The sequence below is a fragment of the Tupaia chinensis genome, unplaced genomic scaffold (genome assembly GCF_000334495.1).
Source record: "Tupaia chinensis unplaced genomic scaffold, TupChi_1.0 Scaffold000402_1, whole genome shotgun sequence".
Taxonomy (NCBI): domain Eukaryota; kingdom Metazoa; phylum Chordata; class Mammalia; order Scandentia; family Tupaiidae; genus Tupaia; species Tupaia belangeri.
Window position 1 is genome coordinate 626,964 of NW_006159904.1, and position 10,260 is coordinate 637,223.

Here is a 10,260-nt window from a genome sequence, read left to right on the forward strand (position 1 = left end):
TTTTCTGTAGACCTTTTCTAATTTTCTTTTGTTTATACATTTGTTAGTTTATTAAAGCAAGTGAGGATATTGCTAAATACACTTGATGGATGAAGAGAAAAATCACTCAAAACAGTAAATGACTTGCTGCATATTTTTAAATACTGTTCTAAAGGATCTTCACTATTGTTTTACTAAAATCATTTTAATTTCAGGCTTCCAAGGGTTTTTGTTTTCACTATAAAATACGTGCATGGGGCCTTGTCCATTATTAGCATGCGAATCTGTTAATATAATGTTGAGAATAATGAATTACCTGCTATTCAGTAGAGTTCATTAAAATGCTTTGTGTCACACTGCCTTCCTGGGAGGTAGACCTTTTAAGAAAATTAATGGGAGACTTGAATTGAGTTTGTAAAATTTGTAGTGTCTCCATTTAGTAATGACTCTAACTTCCTTACAGATAGAGGTAGTATTCGTTCTCTCTGGGATGTTTCTATGTGTGCTAAGGTTTAAATATAATATAATTTTAGAATAAGTAGGGCTTCTGAATGTCGTTTATAGTATGACACAGCTTCCTGAAAGGAAAGAATCAGTGTCTTTGTCACTTCAACAGATCAGATTTCTACTCAGCGTAATTTAGGGTCACTTGAAAACAGACCTTGTCTGGAACAGAGTGTTCTCTCCAGGCAGAGACGAATCTACCAGGAAACTAGGAAGGCTTTAGGTCCCTCCCTTGCCCAGTGCCCACTGTGAGTGCCCTAAGCTGTTTCTTGTCGAGTGTCCCAGGAAGAGAGCAGACCAGGTTTTAATCAGGAAGCATGTCCACATATTCTTTTTTTTTTGGAACACATACTCATTTTTGATAAGCTGCCTAAAGAGATCTCTGAATCTCCAAGATTTCTATACTTGTTACAATTTATTTTCTCATTTTAACTGTGATCACTTATAATGTTCTGATTTTTTTCTCTAACACAGGAACCCCTAAATCATGTAAATTTCAGACCCATAAATCTTGAACCTGTCCCTGTCAGAGCAAAAAAGTTTTCTTCGAAAAAAATTTGTTTCAAAGAATTTGTTCTCATTGCTCTTTCCTGAGTTCCATTCATTTCACCAAAGCTCCTTGATACAATTTGTGTGAGTGTGGGCAAATGGTCTGCAAAAATCACTATTTGAAGATTGAAGGTTAATGAAGAGAACACTACGCTTCAAAGGGAAATGAGATCTCTAATTCAGGCATAGTACCACAGGTAGATCCACTGGTACTTGTCAAAGACCCTGGAAGAGGTTGGCTGAGAGGACATAAGTGCTCAGCACTCAATCAGCAAAGATATCTCTCTCCCTTTTAATTTCATGACTTACTAACATGGTATTCTAACATTTCCATTTCACCAACTTCAATAATAAGGTATGACAATACTTCAATATAGTTAAGATAGATTTTTGTTGTTTTAAAAAATTATTTAAAGTAACTTCTATTGTCTGCATAAAATATATTTTAATATTTAAAATAAATATTTTTATGAAGTTCTCCATAAAACTCAGTAAGTCAGAAGACAGTCTCTTCTTAAAAAAGAAGGAAATTCTGGGACCAGCAATTGATGTCATGGCTATGTTGCTGGAATCCCATGTAGTCGACCATGGTTCAAGTCCCGGATCTGGTGGCTTAAACTCACGCAAGGTGCTGGTGCATGTTTGCCCAATATCCTGAGAGGAGAATGAAGGAGAAGGGATTGTGGTGTGGTCATCCCCCCTGGGGGATGATTTCTCGCTTTCTGTCTCTCTGTCTCTCTCTGTTTTTCTGGCAAGCACACACACCCTATAGCCAAAATAATAATCATCATCATCATCATCATCATCATCATCACCTCTCAAAAAAAAAAAAAAGAGAAAAATGCTGCCATATGCAACAAGGATGGGCCTGGAAGACATCATCCTAAGTTAAGCTAACTAGTCACAGAAGGACAAGTCCTACATGAATCCACTTACATGAGGTATTTGAAATAGTCAAACTCAGAAATGCTAAGAATAAGGCCAGCTGCAGTGCTGCAGCAGTAACATGATGCTCTGTAATTCTGCACCTATGTGGGACTCCTGCGAGTACATGTGCTCTATGGCAGAAAATAAAATAAAACCCATGGTAAGATTAAACTCTACAGGTCTGCTATACAACATTGTGCCTGTAGATATCAGTACTAGATTGTATTCTAACAATCGATTAAGAGACTAAATTTCATCCTAAGTGTTGTTACCTAATAGAATAAAACGAATAAGGAAGAGGAGTGATGGTGAAGCAGGAAGAATATGGCATCAGGAGAGATTTCCCAAGAATAGGATACAATTAATCGTTCAGCTTGATGGATGAAAGCATTGGTGGTTGGGACCAGGCTGAGAATGTTGGTGGTGAAGAGAAGAGAAAGATCTAGGTTAAAGCTTGTGAGAGGTTAAATGACTTTCTCAGGGAAAAAAAAGGAAAAAAAAGAAAAAAAAGACCCGAAGACTACTAGCAATCCCATAGGACAGCAATACACCAAGTATGGACCATGGACCTCTGAGGGTCCCTGAGGCACTTTCAGGGCATTTGATAACACAAATCTGTTTTTCATAAAAATTATTTGCCCTTTTCATTGTGTTGAGGTATGCACTGATGGTGCCATAGCAGTGGCGTGTAAAGCTGTTGGTGGCTTAGCTCAGACAAGGTGGCAGCCTCAAACTGTGTAGTAATCAGTGTGCTGGTCCAACAGCAGTTCACTGCCATTCACTAGGCAAGAGGTGGAACCAGAGAAGAGTTTCAATTTAGAATGTCCTCAGTGAAGCAATACAAACTGTTAATTTTATTAAATATCAGTCCCAAATATCCATTTTTAAATATTTTGTTCCACAAAATTGAAAATACACATAAATGCTCTTCTTTTACCTACTGAAGTATAATAGTTTTCTCAAGGAAAGATACTTGTTTAAGTTGTCTGAATTGTGAGTTGTACTAGTTTTTTTTTTTTTTTTTCCCAAAGAAGAGCAGCTTTACTTCAATCAATAAATAACCATGCTTACTTAGACTTGGGTATTTAGCAGACATTTTCTCAACAATGAACCAAGTGAAGACCAGCAGTTAGCACAATGGCTATGTCGCTGGACTCCCACGTAGTCGACCGCAGTTCGTGTCCCAGACCCTGTGGCTTAAAACTCACACCGGGTGCGTGTGCATGCGTGCCCAAGATCCCTAGAGGAGCATGGAGGAGAAGGGATTGTGGCATGGCCATCCCCCTTGGGAGTTGCTTCCCACTTTCTGTCTCTCTGTCTCTCTCTGTCTGGCAAGTGCATGTGCCCTATAGCAAAAACCTCTCTGAAAAAAAAAAAAAAAATGAACCAAGTGAAACTGACTATCACTTTGAGGAAAACAACTGATAATATCCATTGTCAATGATAAAAGTAGAGATTTCAAGTTAAAATTAGTAGAATTTTAGAAAAATTGTGTCTGGCACTAGATGCTTGACAGTTGCCCAATACTCAAAAACTGTTCTGATAAGATTAGTAGTGATATTAACAAATACAGTATTTTATGTTATATAATGAAATATGTACCATTTGGAAGATCCACAGAACTTAGTGAATCAATACTGTATCCCATATGACTGACGAATGCATAATGTTATAAAATCATACATGGGTAAAAGATCCATTCAAATTGCAAGATAGACCCAAAATTTTAATGTAACAGAATTTTAAAAGTTCACCAATATGATTTCAGACTCCACAATGCAACTCAGTTTCAAGAAACCACCATTTGATGTAGTATCTAAGAATATCCACAATTTTCTGAAAAGGCTATTAAAATTTTCCTGTCCAACATTTATCTGTATCACGCTGATATTTCTTAATACATGTCAATCAAAACAACATGTTACAACAGATTGGTAGTAGCTTCAAAATATACCCACAGATTCCTTGGCAATTCCTTATCAAAAGATGGAGCCCAGTCCAGCCATGGTTAAGAAGGTAGTAGAATACTGATCTGCAGTGCTAGAAGCCATATGGCCTATCACGGACTAAGATTTTTAGTCAAGCTGGAAACATATAGGCACACACCTAAGATCCTGAGGAGCTGAGGGCTGGAGGAAGGAGACCACAGTGTGACAACTCTATTGAGGGTATCTCTCTCTTTCTCCCACATGTGTGTGAAAGCATATGTGCACACACACACATATTCGCTTTCTCACGAATAAAAAAATAAACTTAAAAAAAAAATCATGGCACCCAATAACCTCACTTTGAGTATGGACCAGAGTCAATGAATTACTTCAAGTGAATAGAATGTCAGAAGTGACTGCGTCTGACTGACAACAGGTTATAAAAGGCATTATGTCTTTCTCTTTGTGCTCTTTCTCTCAGACAGCTCTGGGGAAAGTCAGCTATCATATTGTGAGGATAACAAAAGATTTAAGAACTGAGACAGATCAAAGAAACAAGGCAAATAAGTTGATCCTAACAATTCGAGGTGAAGCTTCCCTTTAGGTAGTTTCAAGATTCAACCACTGCCCAACATAGTATCTGGCTTCTTCAAGGGCTACAGGTCATATATCATATCAAGAGTTGTCCAAATCTGGTCCACTGTCTGCTTCTATAATATTTACAAATTTACAATATTTACAATTTTTTTTTACAATATTTTGGAACACAGCCAGGTCTATCAGTTTACAAATTGTCTATGGCTGCTTTGTGCTACAACAGCAGAACTGAAGAACTGTTATAGACACTGTATAGCATATGGCCTGCAAAGCCTGAAGTATGGTGGTTATGGTAGCAAAACAATGTGAATATATCTACTATCACTGTAGTACATGGTTAAAAAATAGTTTGAGTGGTAAGAGTGGAAAAAATTGTATTAATCCAGTCATGGTGCAGATAAGAAAATAGAATGTAAGGCAAAATAATTATTAGAGATAAAGTAGTCACTGTACAGTGATAACAAGTGAAAATTCACCAGGATAATTTTATACATACCAAATAGCATGATCATAAATATGTAAAGGCTAAAATCACAATGTCTAGCACAATAAATTGACAATATGCCATTATAGGAGATTTTTAAGGCTCATTTTTAAAAAATTGAACACAATAAAATTTTAGTAAGAATATGTAAGATTTGACTTTCAAATTCAATTAACAAACTTGCTTAATCTCATGGACATCTGACCAATGAGAATATACATCCTTCTTAATATTTTTAAGAAACATTTCCTAAAATTGGCCAATTCTGAGATCATAAAGCAATTCTTAATATATTCAAAAATTAGTATCAGAAAGGTTATTTCTCTAACCATAGTGCAATTAATTTGGAAATCAATAATAAAATAACTTTTAAAAAACTATTCACTTGTGGGGACCAGCGGGTTGTGTGGGGATTAAAACACTGGACACTCCTACATGGCCGATTATGGTTCAAGTCCTGGACCCGATGGCTTGCTTTCTCACTTTCCCTCTCTCTCTCTGGTCAAATTTAAAAAATAAATGAGTGAATAAATAAAATTTTTTAAAAAGTATTCCTTTGGAAAATTGTAAAATATTCTTAAAAAAATTAGAAGTTACCATATTGAATATCTTAACACTTTGAAATACACAATAGTAAGAACCAAAAGATATGGTAGAACCTCTTAACTTCTCTCAGGAAGATAGCATAAATGTACTTCTTCCTATTTCTCCTGCTAAGTACAGTTAAAATCTGTGAACATTATATATAAAACAACAGATAGATGAAGAGACAGAGAGGCAGAAAGGAGAAGGCAGACCAGCTATGGATCACAGAACTCAAAGAATGACATGATCATGTGTCCCCTGAATTTTCTTTTACTTCATAAATCCCAATCTGGGTGCTGGAGAAGCTGGCCACCTGGAAATGCTAATACAAAAAGAAAAAAATAAATAAATAAAATTTAAAAATAAATAATAAAAGCTTGTTTACTCTAGTCATAGGAAAGAAAAAAGAATACCCTACGAAGACAAAAATTGTTTAGACAATAATCTCTCTACTCCAACCAAACATCACAAGTCACATTGTGTGACTTTTAAAACTTATGAGTTTATAATTATTTTAAAATTTAAAAAAATTTTAAAGAGGATGACATAATAGTGAGTAACTGAGAGGCTAATTTATTTCAGAGGTGAGAGAAGGACTCTCTGAGAAAGTGACATTTTGGTTAAGACCAGAATAACAAGAATTGAGAAAGAAGAAACATCTAGAGGAAAGACCTTAAGGTGGGAGTTTAATGTGTTCTAGGAAATGAAAGCATCCAAAATGGCTGAAGAGTATAGGACATAGAGAAACTAGTGCAAGATGAGTAGGAATAACAGAAAGGGGTGGGACTCTATAGGGATTTGTAGATGTAATTAAAATTCATTTAAGTAGTTAAAGGACATATTCTAAATTATTAGAAGTTTTTGTTTTATTTTGTCTTTTAGAGAGATTTTTGCTATAGGGCATGTGCACTCACTGGAGAGACAAAGAAAGACAGAGAGACAGAAAATGAGAACTCACCCCCTGTCATGGCTATGCCACAATCCCTTCTTCTCCATTCTTCTCTTGAGATTTTGGGCATGCACACACACGTGCCTGGTGTGTTTCAAGTCTTCAGGCCCAGGACTTGAGTTGCGGTCGGCCCTGTGGGATTCTAGTGCCTTAACCACTATACCACCTGTTGGCCCTTAGAAGTTGTTTCTTTTTTTGATCACTCAAATTTTTGAGTAGAAAAGGAACGTTGTCCAGTGAAAGTGCAAGCAAAAGGACAAATTAAGAATTCTCAGGAGGTGGTGAGAGATGACATATGAGGTAAGAGAAGACAAATTATAGATATATTTTGAAGATGTACAATTTTTTATGTATTACATTTGAGAAATAAGACAAAGAGCAGAATCAAGGCTAACTGCTTAGTTTTGGTTTCAGAATTGTATGGATGATTATGCCATTAACTGAAAATAGAAATATAGGACAGATTATAAATGAAGTTAGAGTGGAAAGTAATAGAAATCCAGAGTCCTATGTTGACTATGTTAGATTTTAAATTGGATATGTAAATAAAGAAGCCAGATAGGCACTTCTGGGAAGAAGTCAAGTTTGACATATAGATTAGAGAAGCATTAAGCATAAAAATAATATTTCAACCATAGGATAAAAATCAGCAAAAGAAGGAATCTATTGAAAGAAAAGAAATGAGAAACTAAGACTAAGCCAGAGGTAATTCCAAGCTCACAGGTCAAGATGAACAAAAAAGAGGCAACCCTGTAGTCTAGATCCCTTGCGACTGACTGTAGTTCAAACCCAGGCTTGGTGGCTTGAAAAAAATGCCAGGCATGTGTTTGTGCACACCCAAAATACAGACAGGCTGGAGAAACAAAGGAGAGGGGATTGTGAAGTGATTACACTCCATTGAGGAGGTGTTTTCTCCTCTCCCTCTCCTTTGTCTCCTCTGTGTGTGTGTGTGTGTGTGTGTGTGTGTGTGTGTGCGTGTGTGTGTGTATTTGTGTATCTGTCAGTACACACACCCTCTGGCAATAATAGAAAAAAATATATGAATAGAAGAAAGGCAAAGATTGAGAAGGAGTGGCCAGTGACATGGTAGGAAAACGAGGAGACTGGAGTTTCACAGTCACGATAGTTTCTGTGTTTCACAGACAGCAGAATAAGCTCTTCTAGGAGGAAGAAATCAGTGGGTCAATTAGATAAAAACAGAAACATGGTCATTAGATTCGGCAGTAGATACGTCATTGCTGTCCTTTGTAAAAGAAGTCTCTGTGGGGTGGTGTGAAGAAAGTCTATCTGGAGTGGACTGAGTGAAAAAGCAAAACATTTAAGGGATACAAAAATGGAAAATTATCTGTTGATGAAAATATGTATGGTAATACATTTGACCGAACCAATATACAGTGTATTTATGATAAAAAAAAATCCATTTGGTATGCCACACAGTTATTGAGTATTTAAAAAAAAAAAGAAAAAAAAAAAACAACGCAAATGGTAAGGAAGTGAAACTTGTCTATAGAAAACCATTTTCAAAAGTTTAACCATTTACTGTTAAGTGAAGCAAGCCAGACTATGAAAGAGAGGCATTGTATGTCCCCACTCAATATATACTGAATATCTGCACTCTATGACAGAAATGGAAAGACTGGTAATATGAAGGCAAGGAAAACAACTGTGGATACCAAAGAGAGTGTGCGAGGAGGCTGGGAAGTGGGGGAGGGTGAGAGGGAGGGAATCAAAGGGAAAAAGAAAGAAGCAAAACATTGATGGGACATGAAAATGGAAAATTATCTGTTGATGATAATATGTATGGTAATATCTTTGACTGAACCAATATATAGTGTATTCAGGATGAGAAAATTCATTAATTAAATAAGCATGCTGTAATGATACATAGTCATTGAATGTAAAAAATAAAAAGTAAAAAGTTTAACCTTAAAGGAAAGTAGAGAGAAGGAAAGGGAAGGACAGAAAAATGGAGTGAAGAAAGAACTTTTTAAATAATTTTTTAATTTATATTTAATCACTGTACATCTTTACAGTATACAACAAGGCTTTTCCAAGCATGAATACAGTGCACATTAGTTAAGTCAAAGGCATTACTTCAAATATTATCATCAGGTTACACGCAGCTGATCATGGGCCCCACAGGCAGCGGGAAGAGCACCTACTGTGCCACCATGGTTCAGCACTGTGAAGCCCTCAATCGGTCTGTCCAAGTCGTAAACCTAGATCCAGCAGCAGAATACTTCAACTACTTGGTAATGGCTGACATCTGGGAACTGAACAAGGTAGACGATGTGATGGAGGATGATTCTTTGCGGTTTGATCCCAATGGAGAGTTGGTATTTTGCATGGAGTGTTTTGCCAATAATTTTGACTGGCTAGAGAACTGTCTGGGTCACGAAGAGGATGACTACATCCTTTTCGACTGTCCAGGTCAGATTGAGTTGTACACTCACCTTCCTGTGATGAAACAGTTGGTCCAGCAGCTAGAACAGTGGGAGTTCCGAGTCTGTGGAGTGTTTCTTGTTGATTCTCAGTTCATGGTGGAGTCATTCAAGTTCATTTCTGGCATCTTGGCAGCCCTGGGTGCCATGATCTCTCTAGAAATTCCACAAGTTAACATCATGACAAAAATGGATCTGCTGAGTAAGAAAGCCAAAAAGGAAATTGAGAAATTTCTAGATCCAGATATGTATTCTTTGTTAGAAGATTCTACAAGTGACTTAAGAAGCAAAAAATTGAAAAAATTGACTAAAGCTGTATGTGGACTGATTGATGACTACAGCATGGTTCGCTTCTTACCTTATGATCAGTCAGATGAAGAAAGCATGAACATTATGCTACAGCACATCGATTTCGCCATTCAGTACGGAGAAGACTTGGAGTTCAAAGAACCAAAGGAACATGAAGAGGAGTCTTCCTCTATGTTTGATGAATATTTTCAAGAACACCAGAATGAATGAAGAGTTTGCCAAAAACTAACTATATACGTGAAGATCTTGTGGCAATGCAGCAAAATATTCTTCTCTTCGAAGGACACGATGGTAGATGGGGGCTTGCATTAATGAAAAAAGTAGTACTTGGCTCTTTACCAGCAGCACGCCTGAATCAGGTTCTGTGTACTTTTGAAACTGCTGCTGCTTAAAGTGGAATCTTTAAGTATTATTTTAACAGCATTGGTTTACATTTCAAGAGTGGAAATGGAATGCATGTAGATTTGTATATAATATAAATTAGCGCTTGTGCTGTAGTCAAGGCCCACCCAACTTTATTTTTACTGTTTTACTTTTGTTGGTTTTTAGGGACAGGAATGATTATAACAATATACATATATGTAGGAACAAACCTGGAAGACTATAGATAGGACCATTGCTTACCTGAATCTTCTCTTTTTCCTACATTGAAAACATATTGTCTGGGGACCGGTGGGTAACGTGCTGGTTCGGGTGCTGGACTCCCTTTGGCTGACCACAGTGTGAGTCCCAAACCTGGCCGTTTGTTTTCTGGCCTTTTTTGTATCTCTCTGGCCAGATTTTAAAAGTAATAGTGATGGTGATGAATGGCATTAGGTAAAATAATTATTGTTTAAAAAAGAATGTGAAAAAAATTTAAAAAGAAAATGTATTGTTTGTGGGCTAGCCCAATGAGCTAGTGGTTAAGGGAACTAGATTTCATCCAGCCCACAGTAGTTTGGACCTCAGCCCTAGTGTCTTAAAAAAACTTGCCAGGTCCATGTGCATGCCCCAACTCCCAATAGGGTG

The 10,260-nt window shown here is 36.8% G+C and overlaps 1 protein-coding gene across 1 annotated transcript; it reads left to right on the top strand.

Moving 5' to 3' along the window:
* The first annotated feature begins 8,146 nt into the window (after nt 1-8,146).
* On the top strand, nt 8,147-9,481 carry LOC102483801 (GPN-loop GTPase 3). The gene is made up of 2 exons (XM_006154235.3): nt 8,147-8,213; nt 8,615-9,481. Exons 1-2 carry the CDS (start codon nt 8,147-8,149, stop codon nt 9,460-9,462), a joined length of 915 nt encoding a protein of 304 aa, XP_006154297.1. The 3' UTR covers nt 9,463-9,481.
* Nucleotides 9,482-10,260: the final 779 nt, after the last annotated feature.

Bases quoted from the DNA above. Each gene is read 5' to 3' on its own strand.
- LOC102483801 (XM_006154235.3), top strand. From the start codon at position 8,147: ATGAAGGCAAGGAAAACAACTGTGGATACCAAAGAGAGTGTGCGAGGA. The intron at 8,214-8,614 runs GTGAGAGGGAGG...TATTATCATCAG, and splicing joins AGGCTGGGAAGTGGGGGAGG to GTTACACGCAGCTGATCATG.